Here is a 21,936-nt window from a genome sequence, read left to right as displayed (position 1 = left end):
TCTGTGTTTTCACAATGCTCCCCCGTGCTTCACCACTGTCCCTCCTCTCTCTCTCTCTCTGTGTTTTCACAATGCTCCCCCGTGCTTCACCACTGTCCCTCCTCTCTCTCTATGTGTTTTCACAATGCTCCCCCGTGCTTCACTGGCAGTTCTACAGTATACCTCCAGTACCCGTGTGTGGTGAGGTTGTTCCAGTTCCTGTAGAGCCACACACACACTGTGATCAGGGCTGCAGTCAGCAGTGTGAACAGCAGCACTCTCACTATCAGCTCAGTGCTGAGCCAGCTGGATACAGAATCTGTACAGAGAAAACACACACAGAGGAATTACAAATGATGAGGAATAGCCACTAGACACACTTACCTACAGTCTGTACAAAATGCTGTATGTCCATTTTCACTGTTTTTGGTAAATGTATGTGTTTTTTTTTATTTTAGATACTATTAATTCCTATGTTAGTAGAAACAATAAAACAAACAAGTTACAAGTGAAATATTGCAGTGTTTCGCATGAAGATTTTTACACTACATGATAATGAGGCTACCCCTCCAGGAGTAAATCTATAGTAATATCTGGAAATGTGTGGAATTGGCATTGAACTCATTTTGGTATGAAGAAGCTTTTCAGATATTGATCTCTTAAAAACCTTAAATATGGGCCAAATGAGATAAATGTAAGCATTAAGGGAGACTGTATGTTCAATTAAGAGTAATTACATATAGTAACTGAACAGTAGGGGGTGCTAGATAGAAAGTCTTCCCTGTGCTTTACCACTGTCCCTCCTCCTCTCTCTCTCTCTCTCTCTCTCTCTCTCTCTGCTTTTCACTTTTTCCCTGTGCTTTACTTTACCACTGTCCCTCCTCTCTGTGTGCTTTTCACTGTTTCCCTGTGCTTTTACTTTACCACTGTCCCTCCTCTCTCTCTCTGTGCTTTTACAATGCTTCCCTGTGAGTGAAATACCTTTGATCGCTGTGCTAGGGCAGTAATCTGAAGGCATGAAGGTTACTGTGTGATTGTGGACTGGGTTGCTGGCCACACAGGCGTATGTGTTGGTAGAGTTCTCCCCCTGTAGTTCGTAGTTGGACAGTTGGAGTCGGGTTGTGCTTGTTGAGCTCGGTTGAGTCACTTCAGTCCAGTTTCTTTGCCAGGATAGAAGCACATTGTTGCTTTCTGTCACTGAACACAGAAGAATGCAATAATCATTGTCCCTGGCTTCACTGCTCCTGTTAACTTGAGGGATAGGAACTGCATCTATCGAGACAAATACAAAAACAGACTTTTCAATTCCTGCATTTCACTCGCCGTAGACAGACAGAGACACAGGCAGACAGAGACGCACACACAGAGACACAACTAGGCAGACAGAGACACAACCAGGCAGACAGAGACACACACAACCAGGCAGACAGAGACAGACACAGACAGACAGATAAAGCCAGAGTAATGCCTTTACTGGATACAGCCCCACTCTAGTGCTCTAAATTTCAAAGCACTTTTAATACATACGTACCGTAAATGGACAAAAGGAATATTTTCTGGAATTTGATTTTTCTGTACACTTCCACAATGTAATGTCCACTGTCCTCTTTCTCCAGTCTGCTAATCTGAAGAGCGCTTGTCGTGTTGTCTGTCTGCAGCCTCGCTTTGTATCTGTCCTCATAAACTTCAATTCTCCCTCTCTGAACCCTTGCAATCAGCCAGTCTGTTTTCTCAGACCCGTATCTCCAGTCAATTTCAGTGTCAGGCTGCAGGTTTGGTATCTCCACAGTCAAAGTGACCGATTCACCCACAATCCCTTTCACCTGCTGGGCTACTGGCTCTGCTGTGTAAAACAGAACAAAAACGTATTCAGAACTTCATTTCCCACCATCACCCCCATCACACATAGATACATGAGCAAGCGGAAGATGATGATGGGAAATGTAGTTCTGAATGAAGTTCTGTAGGGAAAGGAAACTAAAATAAATACAGTTTTACAGTATATATCTCTCTCTATATAAATACCATTAGAAACTAAACAGTTTTACAGTATATACAGCTGCCTCCAGATTTATTCATACCCTTGATTGTGTAACACAAAGGTGTTTTTAGCAAAATAAAACAAGTGTACGTAATGTTTTCTTTGCATAAATCCATGCAAACATGAAACATTGTAAGACTATCAGTGTTGGGTATCGCAAAAACATTTCTGTCCAAAGTTAATTGCATTTTATTGTTTAAGGTGTGAATAATTTTGAACCTTCAGTTATTGAAAAAACATGCAAATATGTTGGACAAATATACTTTTACGAAGTACAATACTGAATGTCTGAAAAAATTACTGTTTTCATTCATTTATGCAACAAATACTGAACGTACACTTGCATTTATTTTGCTAAATCCCATTATAGTCTATGAAGGGTATGAATAAATCCGGGGGACACTGTATATGTAAATCCCATTAGCAGTGTGGAGTAGTGGTTAGGGCTCTGGACTCTTGACCGGAGGGCCGTGGGTTCAATCCCAGGTGGGGGACACTGCTGCTGTACCCTTGAGGAAGGTACTTTACCTAGATTGCTCCAGTAAAAATCCAACTGTATAAATGGGTAATTGTATGTAAAAAAATAATAGTGTAAAAAAAAAAAAATGTAATTGTATGTAAAAAATAATGTGATATCTTGTAACAATTATAAGTCACCCTGGATAAGGGCGTCTGCTAAGAAATAAATAATAATGTATGTGTGTTATATACTACTGGTCAAAAGTTTTAGAACACCTCCATTTTTCCAGTTTTTATTGAAATTTAAGCAGTTCAAGTCCAGTGAATAACCTGAAATGGTACAAAGGTAAGCGGTAAACTGCCAGAGGTTAAAAAAAAAAGTTTAGGTTACCAAAAACTGAAAAATAATGTACATTTCAGAGTTATACAAACAGGCCTTTTTCAGGGAACAAGTAATGGGTTAACAACTTACAGTTGTTCTGCAGCAATGGAAGTAAATTAAGCCTTGAAAGTTGATGCTAACAATTCCTACAGGTGTCCCAACTTTTGTTGATTACTTACAAACCCTCTGTCTGTATAAAAGCAGTGTTGGAACAGACTGTGTTACTACACCCTCTTAAGCATTATTTGGACAGTATTGTACTGCAGGAAGTAGTATATTGCTCTCATAATGGCGAGAAAAAGGCAATTAACAAAGGAAGACTGACAGGCCATTATAACCCTTAACCCTTTGCGGTCCATTTATTAAATGCGCGTCAGGCACGCCAGGTCTAATTTATTTTCACACGCGCAGTTAATTTTAGACGCGCTGTTTAAAAGTATTTTTTTTCACAGTCAAACATGTTTAAATGGCCCTGCATATCAACAAAGCACTCACTAGGCATCTCCAGCCCCGCCCCACCCTTTCGTTCGCTATAGCTTTCACCTATGTAAGAAATAAATAATAATAATAATAATAGTCGTACATACCGATCAATCATCTCCTGATCACTCGTTTCATCACCAAACCCCTCAATAATGCGATCAAGTCATTATTTTATTACTATGACATCTCAAAAAAGCTCTGCAAATGTCCGTGTTCTCTGTGCGCTGACTCACAGGCAGCCAGCTTGTTTACTTACGACCGCCCCGTTATCTGATACCAGGGCCATGTATGACTATTCATGAGATACAGCTTTTTTTTTTTTCGACTTGTCTCGGCTCCTGTTGTTCATTGAATGGTTTTCTCGACTTTTTCCGGAGAAAAAACAACTAAAACCCGTTTTTTGCGTTTTTATAATGATGTCGGACAGGGTCCGACAATGGACCTGATAGGAATAATTGCAATGTCAGACCAGGTCCGACAATGGACCGCAAAGGGTTAAAAGTGTAGGTCTTTCCTTTAGAGAAATTGCAAAGAAAGCCAAGGTGTCAGTGAGTACAGTTTCCTACACCATCAAAAGTCACTTGGAAACTGGAGGAAACTCTGACAGGAAGAGGTCTGGCAGACCCAAAGCCACAACAGAATCAGAAGACAAGTTTCTGAGAGTCAACAGCTTGCGTGATAGGCGGCTCACAGGACAACAGCTTCAAGCACAGCTTAACACTGGTCGAAGTAAGCAAGTCTCCGTTTCAACTGTGAAGAGAAGACTTCGAGCTGCAGGTTTGACAGGTCGAGTGGCAGTAAGAAAGCCATTGCTAAGATGGCAAAATAAGAAAAAGATGCTTGCCTGGGCCATGAAACACCGCCAGTGGACTACTGAAGACTGGAAGAAGGTCTTATGGACCGATGAATCAAAATTTGAAATCTTCAGTTCATCACGCAGGGTTTTTGTACGCCGTCGAGTAGGCGAAACGATGGTTCCTCGGATGACCGAGCAAGAATGAGACTAATCAGAGAGGCTACCAAGAGGCCAATGGCAACTTTGCAAGAGCTACAGGCTTTTATGGCCAAGACTGGTCAAAGTATGCATGTGACAACAATATCCTAAGCACTCCACAAATCTGGCCTGTATGGTAGGGTGGCAAGAAGGAAGCCATTACTCAAGAAGGCCCACCTTGAATCCTGTTTGAAGTATGCAAAAAAAACACTCTGTAGCCATGTGGCAAAAAGTTTTGTGATCTGACGAAACTAAAATGGAACTTTCTGGCCTAAATGCAAAACATTATGTTTGGCGCAAACCCAACACAGTGCATCACCCAAAGAACACCATCCCTACTGTGAAGCATGGTGGTGGTGGCAGCATCATGTTATGGGGATGTTTCTCATCGGCAGGGACTGGGGCACTTGTCAGAATAGAAGGGAAAATGAATGGAGCAAAGTACAGAGAAGTCCTTGAGGAAAACCTGCTGCCCTCTGCCAGAAAGCTGAACCTGGGACGGAAGTTCACCTTACAGCATGACAATGACTCAAAGCACACAGCCAAAGCTACACTGGAGTGGCTAAGGAACAAGAAGGTAAATGTCCTTGAGTGGCCCAGTCAGTCCTGACCTAAATCCAATTGAAAATTTGTGACATGACTTGAAGATTACTGTCCATCAACACTCCCCAAGGAAATTGACAGAGCTTGAACAGTTGTGTAAAGAAAAATGGTCAAATATTGCCAAATCTAGGTGTGGAAAGTTGGTAGAGACCTATCCCAACAGACTCACAGCTGTAACTGCTGCCAAAGGTGCTTCCACCAAGTATTCACATCCTATTATGATCTTTCAGTTTTGTATTTTTAATATATATATATATATATATATATATATATATATATATATATATATATATATATAATTTCTCAGTAAAAACTTTTTCCCCTTAACAGTGTTGTGTAGATAAGTGGAAAAAATCCTCATTTAAATGCATGAAACTCGGAGGCACTGACACAACAAAATGTGAAAAAAGTTCAAGGGGGTGTAGACTTAGTATAGGTACTGTGTGTACATATATATATATATATATATAATATATATATATATATATATAATATACACACACACTACTACTAGAAACTAAACTAAACACAGTTTTACAGTATCTAGCTATTCATACATAGGGCTAGCATACTAGATAACATTTGTTTAAATTAGCAAGAGAGAGAGAGAGAACAAACTAGTACTAGCACTACTACTAGAAACTACAGGGTACTGCAGGACCAGTCTTGAGAAACACACTCTTCGAGAAGGTGCTTGTTTTTTTTTTTTTACTGCAGTGAGCTAGCCTTTCCTGTGTAACCTGAGCTTTCATTTCTAACCACAGTACTGTGTGATGCATTTTCCTTCTCTCTCTCTTTCTCACTTTATATCTCTTTTAAACAGTGTAGTAGCAACATATGGGAACATGTAACAAACACAAACAACTTCTCCTTTTAGTCTGACATTTTGAAATTAACTACAGAAAGCTAAAGGAGAAACTTGAGTCATTGTTTCCATTAGTCAATAAAAAATGAGTTGAAAAAAAAGAATTTGAAACTAAAAGGAGAACTGGGCATATTCATTGCTGCTTTCTGTCACAGTCATTTTCTTTGGTGTAAATTAATATTATTATTATTATTATTATTATTATTATTATTATTATTATTATTATTATTAATTTCTTAGAAGTCCTTATCCAGGGTGACTTACAATTGTTACATTTATATTACATTATTATTTTTTACATACAGTTACACATTTATATATACAGTTGGTTTGTTTTTACTACTTGAGCAATCTAGGAGGTAAAGTCCCTGCCTGCTTGCTCAAGGGTATAGCAGTAGTGTGTGTGTGTGTGTGTGTGTGTGTGTGTTCCTCCCACCCCACCTGGGATTGAACCCACACAAACAAGACCCTGTGGTCAGGAGTCCAGAGTCCCCCTAACCACTACTCAACACTGCCTTTCTTTCCTTTTCAGTAGGTCCTCTGCAATTCCCCAACACAACACTAAACAACGAAGACACTGAATCTAGAGCAGTACAAATACAAGAGGAAGATGGTAAGTGTCTGCAATAAATGCATAATAATAATCATAATAATAATCTGTGAATAAAGTGAAATGTTAATTTTTTTTCCCATCTCTCTCTCCCTCCCTTTAAACCTTCATTAATAGTTTGTTAAGCCTTACATGTTAAGAGTTGTGAAATTGTTAATAAACTGCATACTAGATAATAAGAGACATTTAAATTAGCAAGAGAGAGAGAGAAAACAAACTAGTACTAGCACTACTACTAGAAACTAAACTAAACACAGTGTTACACTATCTAGCTGTCTATATCTAGTATGCTAGTCTTATATATAGACAGCTAGATAGTGTAAAACTGTGTTTAGTTTAGTTTCTAGTATTAGCACTACTACTAGAAACTAAACTAAACACAGTTTTACACTATCTAGCTATCTATATATAAGACTAGCATACTAGATAACATTGTTTAAATTAGCAAGAAAGAGAGAAAACAAACTAGTACTAGCACTACTCAACAATGCTGATCCTAAATGCATTAGTGTCTAAATGAACAGATGGGGGTGGGGGGGGGGGGTGTACTGCATTACCAGGGTTGAGAGCACACTGTTCGAGAAGGTGCTTGCTTTTATTAGTTTTTGACTGCAGTGAGCTAGCCTTTCCTGTGTAACCTGAGTTAGTTGTTAACCACATTAGTGTGTAAGAAAATGTATTTCCTGTCAAACAAGCCTGTTGTTTTTAAAATGTCTCTCTCTCTCTCTCTCTCTCTCTCTCTCTCTCTCTCTCTCTCTCTCTCTCTCTGTTTTTTTGTTTTTTTCATCCTTCCTAACTCTTTCTTTCTCTCTATCTCTGTCCTTTTTTCTCTTTCTATCTTATCTTTTTATCTTTCTTTTTTCTTTCTCTCGTCTTTCTTTTTCTTTCATTCTGTCTTTCTTTCAGGACTGACAGTCTTCTATACATTGACCAAGGATAATTAGGATTTTAAAATACAATGTGGGATTAGTTTCCCCATTTTCATTTAACTTCCCTAGCTTGTTCTCAGTTCCATTATTGCCTGTACCACTGTAATTAAGCTCTCTCTCCCCTCTCTTTCTTTCTCCCCACCCTTCTCTCTTTTCCCCTCTCTCATATTGACCTCTCTCCCCCCTCTCTCTTTTCCCCTTTCTCTCTAGACGGCTCATATTGACCTCTCTCCCCCCCTCTCTTTTCCCCTCTCTCTAAACGGCACTTACTATAGACACTTTATATTGATAGCTAGATAGTGTAAAACTGTGTTTAGTTTAGTTTCTACTAGTAGTGCTAGTACTAGTTTCTCTCTCTCTCTCTCTCTCTCTCTCTCTCTCTCTCTCTCTCTCTCTCTCTCTCTCTCTGTGTATATATGAAGAGCTTCATTCCAAAATGTTATATATCAATTTTCACTGTTTTTGATAAATTGATGTTATTAATGAGATTTAATGAGCTGGAAATTCCCTGTGAGTTTGACTGTAAAAACTAAAAAATAAATGTTTGCTTAATACACATTGTTGGGTAAGAAGAGAATTGTGAATTGTCACTGACTGCTTGCAATGTGCCCTGCGATGGACTGGCCTCCCGTCCAGGGTGTAGTCCCGCCTTGTATTGCCCTGTGCGTGTGTGTGTGTGTGTGTGTGTGTGGTGGCCTGCGATGGACTGTGTCTGCCGAGTTGGGCTCCGACTCACCATGACCCTCTGAAGGAATAAGCAGTTATGATAATGGATGAATGGTCACAGCTTCATTCCAAAATGCTCTATATCCATTTTCACTATTTTTGGTAAATTGATGATTTATTTATTTATTTTTTTGATACTATTAATGCCTATGTTTGTAGGAACAATAAAACAAACAAGTTACAAGTGAAATATTGCAGTATTTTGCATGAAGATTTTTACACTACGTGATAATAAGGCTACCCCTCCAGGAGTAAATCTAGTAATATCTGGAAATGTGTGGAATTGGCATTGAACTCGTTTTGGTATGAATAAGCTCTTCATATTTTACTTTTAAAACTTTCATTGAAAAGTTAAAATTTACAATTGGGAACAAATTGATGATAGTAGAGTGAGATAGATACTTAGTTACAATAGCTATGCAATCCCTAATTAAACTCGTAAATCTAACATGTAAAACCAGATAGAAATATTAAGCTTACCCCTGCCACATGAAATGCTCAACAGGATTATGCTTTTCCAAAAATAAATCATTTTATGTTTTTCTGACAAGACAAGTTTCCATTCCATACCAGTTACAGGTGTGCTTAAAAAACAAAAAGAAGTACCCTACCTAAGTTTCGTTTGCTTTCACCATCTCAAACCAGATGCATTGTGTGATTTCCTGCCTATTGTTGAATACACCAAATGTATCCTTTTATAGCTGGGCAGCAGTGTAGAGTAGAGGTTAGTGTTGGGGGAGGGAGGGCTCTGGACTCCTGACCGGAGGGTCTTGTTTATGTTGGTTCAATCCTAGGTGCGAAAGCTAGTTAGACCCTTGAACAAGCAGGCAGATACTTTACCCCCTAGATTGATAGACAGACAGATAGCTAACTAGTTAGACCCTTGAGCAAACTCAGACAACTTGCAGGCAGGCAGGCAGGCAGTCAGGCACCCGGCCACCACAGGAGTCGCCGGTGCGCAGTGGTGAGACAAGGATTGCCCTGCCGACGCAAACCCTCCCCACCTGGGCGGCTCAAGCTCAGACAATTGTGCACCGCCCCCCCTGGGAACCCCCGGCCACAGTCGGCGATGGCATAGTCTGGATTCTAACTAGCACTGATGTCCAGACTATAGCACCACGCACTTATACAATGTTTCTGAGCCCCTACATCTTCACATCATTAAAATATTATACATTATATTGTCATGATGTTTGGCCAAATGTTTTCATAACGTTTTTATGATACCATTATGTATTTGCTGGGTAAACTACTAAGGCATGATAAAGAATTGGTATGAAGATGAGCTTTGGGTAACCCAGCCAGTTGTGTTGCTCAAACAAACATTTTGTTCCCTGATTATGGTTTTATAGATAAGGTCAACACTGCATGGAAATGCTATTTTTTTTTTTTTTTTTAATTATAAATCTCACAAATATCTTAATCCCAAGGATTAGGAAATCTTACTAAATCTGATTATTAAAAATAGCAGTCTGTCTGTCTCTGTTACATTTTTTTGTTTGTTTTTAAGGTTTAAGAGATCCATTAACACAGAAGGTTGTTTCTCAGTTTCCTCTGCAGGTGTTTTTTTTTTTTCTTTTTAAACCTGAATGGTTTCCTTTTCCCGGCTGGCTGAGTTTATTAAAAGCTCACATGACAGCAACCACCTCTAATCCTTGCAGACAAGAATAAGCAGGCATGCCCATACATGGGCCTTAGGCTAGAAACAGGAGAGTACAGAGATATGAAAAAACAGGCAACTGGGATCAAAAACAAACAAAGACCTAAAAACAGAACCCAAAGATATAGTGAGAAATGCAGATCTACAGTAGAGCTAAAACAGAGTTGATCTGGCACATGAAAGTCTGTTTCAGGATAAGTGGTCATCGTAGCGTCTCATAACCAAGTGTCTTCTGCTTTTCTGTGAAAAAGATTTTTATAGAGTTCCATTTCTGATATTCTGTCTAAGATTGTAGGTTTTTGTTTTCCTTTTGGCCGCTTAACATAGTCAGCCAAAAACTCTAGGTTAGGTGATATGATTTTTGCTTTCTTAGCCATTTTTGATAGTTAGCCAAAGCTAAAAGTGTGGAGTAGTGGTAAGGGGAGCTCTGGACTCTTGAGCGGAGGGTTTTGTGTGGGTTCAATCCCAGGTGGGGGACACACTGCTGCTGTACCCTTCAGCAATCTGGCAGGGACTTTACCTCCTAGACTGCTCCAGTAAAAACCCAGCTGTATAAATGGGTAATTGTATATAAAACTAAAAAATTATCGTAAGTCGCCCTGGTTAAGGGTGTCTGCAACGGAATGAATTAATAATAACAATTCACAAAACAGTTGGCTTGGTGTTTTTGTTCTTCTGGACATTTTAAGCTGAAGGTAATTTCTGGGCTGGGTTACTCACACAGCAGCTGGCTTCCAGCCAGTTGTTGCTAATCTGGTTCTCTGTCCTCCATTTTCAAAGCAATGGCATGCCACATTCCTTTTCTCTGATCCTCAGACAGGTTTTGAGTATTGCACTGACTAGCGCTGCTTTCAATTGCTGCTGACAGTGAAGACACACACCAGCTCACTCTCTTCAGTGTCATGTATTTCATTCACAGGGTGGGTGGGGTGCAAAGGTCAACTCTACCAAAGTCTGGCCAGCAGCCTTTTGTTCTTCTAGGGAACCAATTGTCCTCTTCATCTTCATTTGCCGGTACAGGGATTCTCTAGGAGTGCTGATAGTCATTTTCCCGACAAAAGCACACAGAGAGGAGGGACAGTGGTAAAGTACAGCACAGGGAAGCATTGTAAAAGCACACAGAGAGAGGCGGGACTGCGTACCTTAGTATGACCTAAAGGTTAATCCACGTACATTGTAAACACAAGGTAGTGCACATACTTTTCTGAATCTCATTAATATATATATATATATATATATATATATATATATATATATATATATATATATATATATATATATATATATATATATATATATATACACACATATACACACACACATATATATACACACACTACATACATACATTATATATATATATGTGTGTGTATAAACACTGCATTAATTACAGAAACACTGGTCTCTCTACTCAAAGCATTTTACACAAATTTGATATTATTGACACTTTTTCTAGAAGGAATAAAATTTAAGAAGTCACAGCACATATGCTTAATATGTATAGATGTTGTGTATGAGGAGATCGAACTTCATAACTTGCATTTTATGTCAACATTTACAGCTCTAAAAAAAAAAAAAATGATGCCAATACAAAATGTGCAAAAAATGCTTTGAGTACAGAGGCCGTTGTCACTAGTTCATCAATATACCTCACTGTACCAATATACATCAGGGTTTTCTAAATTCCACATTAGCTACAGATCATTAATATTATTTATTTATTAGCAGACACATTACTTTCATCCAATATCAATGTAGATACACTGATGTATATTAATTGTAGGTTATTAATCATGTTGTAATTTGCTCTTTGTATTTCAGTTACATATACCAGCAGTGAAAGGAGGAGTGTTGCCTGAGGTGAAACGGTGTACCCAATGCTGCAGATTGTACCACTGTCCATTATACCAGCCAAGCAAATATAAACCCAATAAACGCCACCATTTAAAAAAGCACTTGGATGTACATCTAAAGGGTGCAGTGCAGTGTGATGGTTTGTTATTTAATGGTTTTTACATGCAGCATTGTTGAAGGTTGTTTAATGTATTTAATGAACAATATGAATTTCAAGTAAAATATTGTGCATAAAGTCATTAATACTTATTGTTTACATCTGTTTATTTAAATGTTTATAGAGAATGCTCAGGAATACTCACTTGCAAATACAGTAGGCTCCATAATTATTCATACCCTTTATTCAGTGTAAATGAAATGGGGGGATTCAATTAAAACTTGACCCACCAGCTAATCGCAAAGTCAGAATTTAATGGTGGTTGTATTTATTAGTAGAAGAAAGTGTCCACTTATGATAAATCAAACTGCTATTAAGTACATATTTCTAATTTGGCTTTAGTGGATGGGTCTAAATGTTGATTTAATCCCCCCAGAGTTGGTTTTAAAATATCAACAAAAAGCAAGTTTACATTCATTATTTCTTGCTATATCATAAAAAAAAACATATCTGTCAAAAATAACTGCATTTTAATTTTTAATATCCAAACTGCATTATATATTTGTAATAAAGTTCTTTGTTTGCAATTTTGATCTCCTTGTTTGTTTTCATAGTACTTTTGACAGGAAAGCAGGACTTCAATCAAAACAGATAAATAAGTGCTTTTAAATAAAAATTAAAAAAAAAACCTTCAGACAACTGTGAACGAATGACTGTGTTACATCTACTTTGTCAGGGGTGCAGAACTCTGGGGCAAGAAGGTTTTCATTTTTTTTTTTATCCCGAGGCCTTCATTACCTGATTTGAATTAATTTGCTTAAGTGGACAAGTTTACCCTTTTATTTGCTCTTAAGCAGCTGGAGATTTACAGACAGCTACAAAAACCCGCTGGACTGACTGCGACTCTGGAGGAGCAGAATTGTGCACCACTAAATGTATATATTATACTTGATGTGGGATTTTGACAATTTATGTGTGGGAAAATTAAACATGTTCAGTCCAAATGTTTATTAATCGGAGAACATGTGGATGTCAATAAATGCATTATTACAAATATTAACCATCCATCCATCATCAATAACCACTTCATCCAATACAGGGTCACGGTGAGCTGGAGCTTAACCTGGCAGACACAGTGCAAGGCAGAACTACACCCAGAATGGACACCAGTCCATCACTGGCTAACTCTCACACTCACACAAGCATGCACACAGAGAGCAATTTAGAGTGACCAATCAACCTGACCAGTATGTTTTTGGATGAGGGAAGGAAACCGGTGTGCCTGGTGAAAACCAACACGAACACGGGGAGAACATGCAAACTCCCCTGAAACGGGAATCAAACCTGGGACCCTGAAGCTGTGAGGCAGCAGCGCTAACCACCACACCACCATGCCACAAACTATAACCTAATATAAATGACAAATCATAAGAGCAAAGATTGTAATCAAGTTCTTTGTTAAAACCTTAAGTGGTTATTATTATTATTATTATTATTATTATTATTATTATTATTATTATTATTATTAGGCTACTAGGTAGAGTACCTTGCTCAAGGGTACAGCAGCAGTGTCCCCCACCTGGGATTGAACTCACAACCCTCCAGTCAAGAGTCCAGGGCCGTAACCTCTACTCTACACTGCTACCCTATGTGTATGTTATGTATGTAATCAAAAAAAATCTTACAATTTTAATAGGAACAGATCCTATTAAAATCCACTCCCTTTCTACTAATTCATTTCTATACCAACAAACATCACAGATGTGTTCAATGATTATAATCTTTAATACGAGGCTGTAGTTGGATTTTTATTTGCATCACAGCTTGTTATTTAGGGTTTGGGGTTAGGGTTGGTTTGTCTTCAATTCCACTTTTAGCCACCAGTTTAGTACCTATAGGCAACCACTTTCACTTCAATACAACTGCACCTTGCTAAAAGAGACCCATTTAATCACCACCTCTATGTGACTACATGATAAATTGCTGTATTTTGTGTGTGTCTGTGTGTTTCACATATGGACATAAATTTCTATAGATAATTTTTTTAGCTGATGCTTTTATTCAAAGTGACTTGTATTTGTGCCCATTTATAGAGCTGGGTATTTTACTGGAGCAATCTGTGAATTACCTGCTTGCTCAAGGGTACAGCAGCAGTGCCCCATCTGGGTTTGAACCCTCAACCCTCCGGTAAAGAGACGAGCCCTAAACACTAATCCACATGCTGGTATATCTATGTGAACATGTCCAGGAGTGAATATACCCTATATCTAATTCACTTTGTGCATGCTGCAAATTAACAGTTATTGAATGTTATATATATATATATATATATATATATATATATATATATATATATATTATATAGACGTGCTCAAATTTGTTGGTACCCTTACAGCTCATTGAAATAATACTTCATTCCTCCTGAAAAGTGATGAAATTAAAAGCTATTTTATCATGTATACTTGCATGCCTTTGGCATTTCATAGAATAAAGCAAAGCTGTGAAGAGAGATGAATTATTGCTTATTCTACAAAGATATTCTAAAATGGCCTGGACACATTTGTTGGTACCCCTTAGAAAAGAAAATAAATAATTGGATTATAGTGATATTTCAAACTAATTAATTTCTTTAATTACACATGTCTCCAATCTTGTAATCAGTCATTCAGCCTATTTAAATAGAGAAAAGTAGTCACTGTGCTGTTTGGTATCATTGTGTGCACCACACTGAACATGGACCAGAGAAAGCAAAGGAGAGAGTTGTCAGAGGAGATCAGAAAGAAAATAATAGACAAGCATGGTAAAGGTAAAGGCTACAAGACCATCTCCAAGCAGCTTGATGTTCCTGTGACAACAGTTGCAAATATTATTAAGAAGTTTAAGGTCCATGGAACTGTAGCCAGCCTCCCTGGGTGCGGCCGCAAGAGGAAAATCGACCCCAGATTGAACAGAAGGATAGTGCAAATGGTAGAAAAAGAACCAAGGATAACTGCCAAAGAGATACAAGCTGAACTCCAAGGTGAAGGTACGTCAGTTTCTGATCGCACCATCCGTCGCTTTTTGAGCAAAAGTGGGCTCCATGGAAGAAGACCCAGGAGGACTCCACTTTTGAAAGAAAAACATAAAAAAGCTAGACTGGAATTTGCTAAAATGCATATTGACAAGCCACAATCCTTCTGGGAGAATGTCCTTTGGACAGGTGAGTCAAAACTGGAGCTTTTTGGCAAGTCACATCAGCTCTATGTTCACAGACGAAAAAATGAAGCTTTCAAAGATAAGAACACCATACCTACAGTGAAACATGGAGGCGGCTCGGTTATGTTTTGGGGCTGCTTTGCTGCGCCTGGCACAGGGTGCCTTGCATCTGTGCAGGGCACAATGAAATCTCAAGACTATCAAGGCATTCTGGAGCGAAACGTACTGCCCAGTGTCAGAAAGCTCTGTCTCAGTCGCAGGTCATGGGTCCTCCAACAGGATAATGACCCAAAACACACAGCTAAAAGCACCCAAGAATGGATAAGAACAAAACATTGGACTATTCTGAAGTGGCCTTCTATGAGATTTGATCTGAATCCTATCAAACATCTATGGAAAGAGCTGAAACTTGCAGTCTGGAGAAGGCACCCATCAAACCTGAGACAGCTGGAGCAGTTTGCTCAGGAAGAGTGGGCCAAACTACCTGTTAACAGGTGCAGAAGTCTCATTGAGAGCTACAGAAAACGTTTGATTGCAGTGATTGCCTCTAAAGGTTGTGCAACAAAATATTAGGTTAGCGGTCCCATCATTTTTGTCCATGTCATTTTCATTTGTTTTATTATTTACGATATTATGTTGAATAAAAAATCAAAAGCAAAGTCTGATTTCAATTAAATATGGAATAAACAATGGTGGATGCCAATTACTTTTGTCAGTTTCAAGTTATTTCAGAGAAAATTGTGCATTCTTTGTTTTTTTTTGTGGAGGGGTACCAACAAATTTGAGCACGTCTGTATCTCATCATTTATGTCAGTTTTTCAAACTGTGTCTGCTGTTTCTGTTCCAACTAAGTTCTCAATTATTAAATTGATACCCCAGCTGAACTAACAATTAGTGACTTAATGCAGTGTTAGAAATAACTTGAAATATCCAACTCTATTGGCTGCTTTCACAAACCCTGATCAGCACTAACCTTGGACTACCTTACCTGAGTTAACATTAGGTAGGTATAGATTAGTGCTAATTGAGGCTTGGGCAGGCAGCCATTTCTACAAATAATTCAAATGCTCTGATTAGACATTTTATTCATTCAATTGAGGGTTCAATTCATAATTTAAAGCTCAGTTGGAACACAAATCAGCAAACACTGGGTCCTCAGGACCAAGATTGGGAAACACTGTTTTATGTAACTTGGGGAGCATTCACGACACTTTTTTGTCTGCTAGATTGCAGACGGGAGTCTGCACGTAACGTCACGGTCTTTGCAGACGGAGCGTGGACAGATCTGGTAGATGAACAGCAGTTCTGAGCAGAATCAAAATGGAGGTGATGTTGAGAGAAATTCTAATCGCAGAAGTGGATAGTATAGCATAGTAGAAACAGTCCCTGCTATACAGAGATAATATAAACATATGTTTTGTGATGTGAGACAAATTAATGAGTATTATAATGGGCAGGATTCCCCCCGCCCTCTCACAAAGAGGTTGTTAGACAGTACTGTATTTTGATCTGGGACAAAAATAGTTCAAATACTTGCACATATCGTCACATATCTCACTTCAACTACTTGTTATTAAAGCTGATTTATTCTCCTTAATTCAAAGTAGGTTATTCCCTGTCCGATAGCGTTTTATCAATAACCAATTACACATGCTGAAAATAACAGAGCGGTTTTAGGTTCATTTCAGCCGTTTAGCATTATTTTAAACCTTTAGAATAAATATCTGAATATTTGAAAAGTATAATAACTGTGTGGAAAAAGAGTCAAATCATTTTAATTTGTATTACAAATCATTCATAAGATAATTAATGACATGACTCGAAGGCGATTCACACCCCGACGCCTTCTTAAGACTCACCTCTTCAAAACAGCACCTGTAGAACTTCTCTGTTGTATCCTGGGACACTATCACCCTTCATTTAAATATGCTTTATTTTGCTCTTATCTGCCCCCTATTTACTACATTTAATCCTGTACTTCAGAATATTTTAATCTGCCAAGTGTTTAACCTGTAGTATTTTGCACTTAATCATATCCTGATGTAACTATCACTATCTAATCATATCCTGATGTAACTCTCACTATTATCTGCTGTATTATTGAATTGTGGTTTGTCACACTTGAAAAAAATTATTGTATTTCTTGCTCTTATTGTATGACTTATATTGTAACACTTGAATGGATTTGTATTTGCTTGCGATTGTAAGTCGCCCTGGATAAGGGCGTCTGCTAAGAAATAAATAATAATAATAATAATAATAATAATAATAATAATAATAATCGTATCTGCTTGCCTACACACTTCTTTGTCAGTCAACGCTCGTCTATTGTTTTGAGCTGCAGCTGCTCCAGCGCTGTACCTCTTGAGAAGCTGCGTGTCTGTGCAGACTTTTAAGCCTGTGGATATGTGACCTGGTGACATCTTTTCTGTCTGAGTTCACACAGACGATGAATTTGGACAGGTTTTCCACAGACTTAGCAAAGTCTGCGTATCGTGAACGCAGCCTTGCTTCCTATATTAGTACATACCTGTTAATTATTATGATGTACATGATTACTGTGTTTATGTTGTTATTATATAAACTGCTTTCCTTGTATGTCACCTTGGATAAAGGCCTAATTCATGTTAATAAATTAACATTTGTTGTATGGGAAAGTATTTGAAGTCCATTTAGCATCTGTCACATATTTGCATTTGTATTTAGTTTGGTAGTAAATGTATGACATTTGCATTTGTATTAAGCAAATTTACAAGAACATTGACATTGCCACTGGACTCATCAGTGTCCTACTATCTGGAAAACACAAGTATGCTCAAAACCAAAACCATCACATTTAACAATGGAGTCACCCATACCTTTCAACATTTATGTTCAAAGTTTGAAATCATGGATAGAGTCTACATTGTTCGACAGCAGTTCCCAGTCATTGGTGCTCATGCAATCACTATTCACAAATGTCAGGGGATGACTCTACAGTTATGATGGATCTCCTATGGACAAAGTTTTGTTGCACTTTCCACAGTTACTTCCTTAAGCGGTATCCATCTTATCAACTTTGACCCCACCTGCATCTACGCATGTCAATCTGCAGTTGAAGACTACCATCGGCTCAGAGGAATTTATTGTCCGAAGTTGAAAAGCTTGAAGAAGACTAACACGCACAAGGGACACAAGGTAAAAGATCATGCGCATTTCATTCACCGAGCCATCATTAATGTTCAGGAACAGCAAAAGCCTCAGTCTTCTAAGAGAACATTGCACTTACACATCCATTCAGAGGCTTGAGCAACCCCAATTTCACCTCATGCTATGCAAATGCAACATTGCAGTACCTTCTTCACTTGCAACCTCTGAAGGATTCATTAAAACACAGTCAACAAGAGGCTATCAGGAGCTTTGTTCATAAATAGGATCACTTGCCATCCACTGCATCTCTAACTACTGTAGATATTTGTCATTTCTTAGGAGAACCTTTCAATAGAGGTGAGCAGCAACATGTTGCAGAGTTTCTCCCCAAATTGTCTGAAATTTTCCCTGAAGTAACTTGCATGGTTTCAGTCACAATAATTCATGACATTCTATGTACTACATGTAACTACTGCTCATCAAACCGAGAAGTGTTGTATATTTATCCTCTACATGTACCTGCTGGTACAGATTCCATGTGTTTGGAAGAACTCATTTATAGAAATGACAAATGGGCAATGATTCCTGGTAGCAAATGTAGGCAATGCAAAACTACTCCAATCATGAAACGTGGACTTATTCAATGAGCAGGGAGACTGATTGCAGTCCAGCTTATGCTTTGGGAAACCAAACCAGACGGGACCGTTACAAAGTGACACAATGCTAAGTTTACTGCTGTGCAGAAGAGCACAATTACTGTGGACAACAGGAATTACCAATTAGATTCCATTATCATACACCAAGGACAGGATGTTACTTCAGGACACTCTGTGTCTGTTCTTGCTGTGGGTGCTACTGGAAAATGGGTGCATGCAAATGATGCACTTATTGAAGTCAAACCATGGCCAAGAAATGTAAAGGACATGTATATGGCCTTTTATGAAGGGATCTAATGCTTTACAAATGCCTTAGCTTAAGTTCATAACACCACTATATCAAGGAGAATAATGTTTTTTTTTCCAGCATTAAAATGTGTTAGTATACTACCCTTTAGCACGGACATGCATATGTACCTTTTGAACCATTTATAACATTGTAGTTTTGTACCTACGTAAATATCAATATATCAATACCTACCAAAATAGACATATTGTTTTCATCACTCATGCAACTATAAGAATACAATGTTTACACTTTCAATACTGTCCAAAAGTCCCTTCTACCATTATTTTACTTTCAAATCTTTTCTCATTTCTCTTATATTACTCTACTTATTACTCTCTTCTCTTGTCTATCTGTCTTTTTACCATACACATTCTCGAATATCTTTCCCTCGCTTTATTCATTATTTGAGGAAGTAAAAAAGAAGTGATATCTATAACAAAATCATTGTCAATGTAAAAAAAAACAAGTTAGAAAAAGTCCAAGTTAGGAGAAGCAATTAGGCCAATCTTGTCAAACATCAAGCAAATAGGCACAATTGGAAAGGTGCTGGGGCCCAAGATTCACACAATTCTTGCTTCTAACTTGGCGCCTTTTTTTGATCGCTTCGCTCCACTTTATCGCTCTTTGAATGACTTGAAGTGACTGAGACACACACTCACACACTGAGACACACACACACACACACTGAGGCACACACACACACACACACACACACTGAGATACACACTGACACACACAAACACACACACATTGAGACATACACACAATGAGACACACACACCGAGGCACACATACACTGAGAAACACACACACACTACAACACACACAGTCTCAGTGTGTGTGTGTGTGTCTGTCACTTCAAGTCATACAAAGAGTATTTCAAGTGGTTTGAACTTGCAACATGACGTTCTTGAAGAGCACATGACCTTATTCCGCTGCGCCACTGCGCATTTCAAGTGGAGCGATAAAGTGGAGTGAAGCGATCAAAAAAAGGCGCCAAGTTAGAAGCAAGAATTGTGTGAATCTTGGGCCCCAGCACCTTTCCAATTGTGTCTATTTGCTTGATGCTTGACAAGATTGGCCTAATTGCTTCTCCTAACTTGGACTTTTGTGTTTGATATCACCCCTTTAAACGGCTGTTGCGTTTTTCTAACTTGTTTTTTTACATTGACTATGTTTTTATTATAGATGGCATACACAAAAAGAACAAGAAAAAATTAGAACAGTGTAGCAGCAAAACTAGCCTTCTTCAGGGTGTAGTCTCAACTGGCAATTCTTTTCAGATGTATTTTTCTTCCATTGTATTACTCTATTCTGCTCTTTTACTGCGTTCTGCTGACCTCTATTCTACACGCTCCACTCAGGGGCGGATTTAGACCTGATTAGACAGCTGTAGAAAAGATCGATCTTTATTGGTTACAAGTAGCTGGACTTGAGCTTGATACAACCAATAAGTTCAAGCAATGAGAACGTGTATTTATTTACTTTTTAAATTGTAGCATTAGCACATGAACACAACCCAGAAATGGCTGCAAAAACACCAGACAAGACACCGAGAAATATTCAACTTTTTTACGTCCTTAAGGTAATCTAGCTAATAAGTCTTATGAACCTGAAATGAAACCATAAAAAGTAAAAACAAAAAATCAGTCTACCGTAGCTGACACTAGAACAAAATGTTACTTAAATTTACCTAAAAATAATTTGTGTGGTGTAGTTACAAGGCTAGATCCGCCCCTGCCACTAAATACAGTCTAATCCACTGTGTTTTCCTCAGTGTATTTAGTGCTCGGGCCATTTTAGAGGTAGAGTTGTAAAAGAAAAGTGAACACATAACCAGTGTGGCCTCTTTGCAAAAATAAAAATAAAAGATATATTTTTGGATAAAAAAAAAAAAAAAAAACTCTTCTAAAACTGTACAGAACCAAAAATGTTAGGTTACTTACCGTAACCCTGGTTCCCTGAAAGAGAAGATGATGCCCATTGGGTAGGTATTGCTGAGCTCTCTATACCAGAGCTGCTGATAGGCTCCTTTCTGGGATGATGCACTCAGTCTGCCCACCGAGGGGATAAAACTGTCATCCAAAGGAAGCCATTTTTCTTTTTCCGTCGACCCGTGAGGGCGTCCGATGCGACCTTGCTATGGTGGTCATCTTCTTTTTCAGGGAACCAGGGTTATGGCAAGTAATCTAACGTTCCCCTTCAATTCGAAGATGACCACCAATGACATTACATATGGGATAATGTATACCAGAGCTGTCGCGAGGGAGAAGGAACGGCAGCATATGAGGGACACACAAGCACTGTCTAACCCAGAGGTTAGAGGTGTGAACTTACACCCTCAAGGACCTTTGTGCCTAAAGAAGGCAAGGCAGGGTCTACCACATTAAGACGGTAAAACCTGGAGAAAGTATGCAGCGTAGCCCAGCTAGCTGCAGTACAAATATCAGACAACGAGGCACCTCTGAAGAGGGCCCAAGATGACCACCACTGTCGTGTTGTCCTTCCGGATCAACACATGTGTACCGCCCAGCACTGGGAGAAAGTGGTGGAGAGCAACTCCAGCATATTTATGTGCAGGGATGTCCAGCTGTCTGGCTAGGATCCGCGTACTCCTCTGCATTCCCAGACCGCTCCCCAACCCAAGTTGGAGGTGTCTGTTGTCACCACTTGGCAGCTCAACACTACTCCCATTCGCACACCTTCGTGCAGATGAGAGGTCATCTGCCACCAGCGTAGGGCTATCGAGCACGCATGAGACACAGTCAGCCGACGGTGTCTGTCACGTTTGGTATTGAGGTGGAATGCATTGAGCCACGCTTGTAGCGGGCGCATGCAAAGCACACCCAGCTGAATGGCCGATATGGCTGCGACCATCAGACCCAATAGTTTCTGCCCCAAAAGGAGGGTTACCTGCGATCCCTGCTGAAACAGGGAGAAGCAACCCTGGATAGCTGCAACTCTGTCGTCTGACAGGTATGCACG

At 38.9% G+C, this 21,936-nt stretch overlaps 1 protein-coding gene across 1 annotated transcript; it reads right to left on the bottom strand.

Moving 5' to 3' along the window:
- Positions 1–638: 638 nt before the first annotated feature.
- Positions 639–8,812, bottom strand: LOC131705166 (CD48 antigen-like). The gene is made up of 4 exons (XM_059007412.1): positions 8,552–8,812; positions 1,511–1,822; positions 961–1,251; positions 639–646 (listed from the first exon to the last, which is right to left on the bottom strand). The coding sequence occupies exons 1-4, from the start codon at positions 8,637–8,639 to the stop codon at positions 639–641; spliced, it is 699 nt and encodes a 232-aa protein (XP_058863395.1). The 5' UTR covers positions 8,640–8,812.
- Between the last annotated feature and the right edge of the window lie 13,124 nt (positions 8,813–21,936).

Source organism: Acipenser ruthenus, chromosome 35 (genome assembly GCF_902713425.1).
Source record: "Acipenser ruthenus chromosome 35, fAciRut3.2 maternal haplotype, whole genome shotgun sequence".
In the NCBI taxonomy this organism is placed as follows: Eukaryota; Metazoa; Chordata; class Actinopteri; order Acipenseriformes; family Acipenseridae; genus Acipenser; species Acipenser ruthenus.
This window is presented reverse-complemented; position numbering and strand designations above follow the sequence as displayed.

Coding starts and splice junctions, on each gene's coding strand:
- LOC131705166 (XM_059007412.1), bottom strand. CDS start 8,639: ATGGAATGGAAACTTGTCTTGTCAGAAAAACATAAAATGATTTATTTT. Junction 1,823..8,551: donor GAGCATTTCATGTGGCAGGG/GTAAGCTTAATA, acceptor TGTTTTACACAG/CAGAGCCAGTAGCCCAGCAG. Junction 1,252..1,510: donor ATTCCTTTTGTCCATTTACG/GTACGTATGTAT, acceptor TTGTCTCGATAG/ATGCAGTTCCTATCCCTCAA.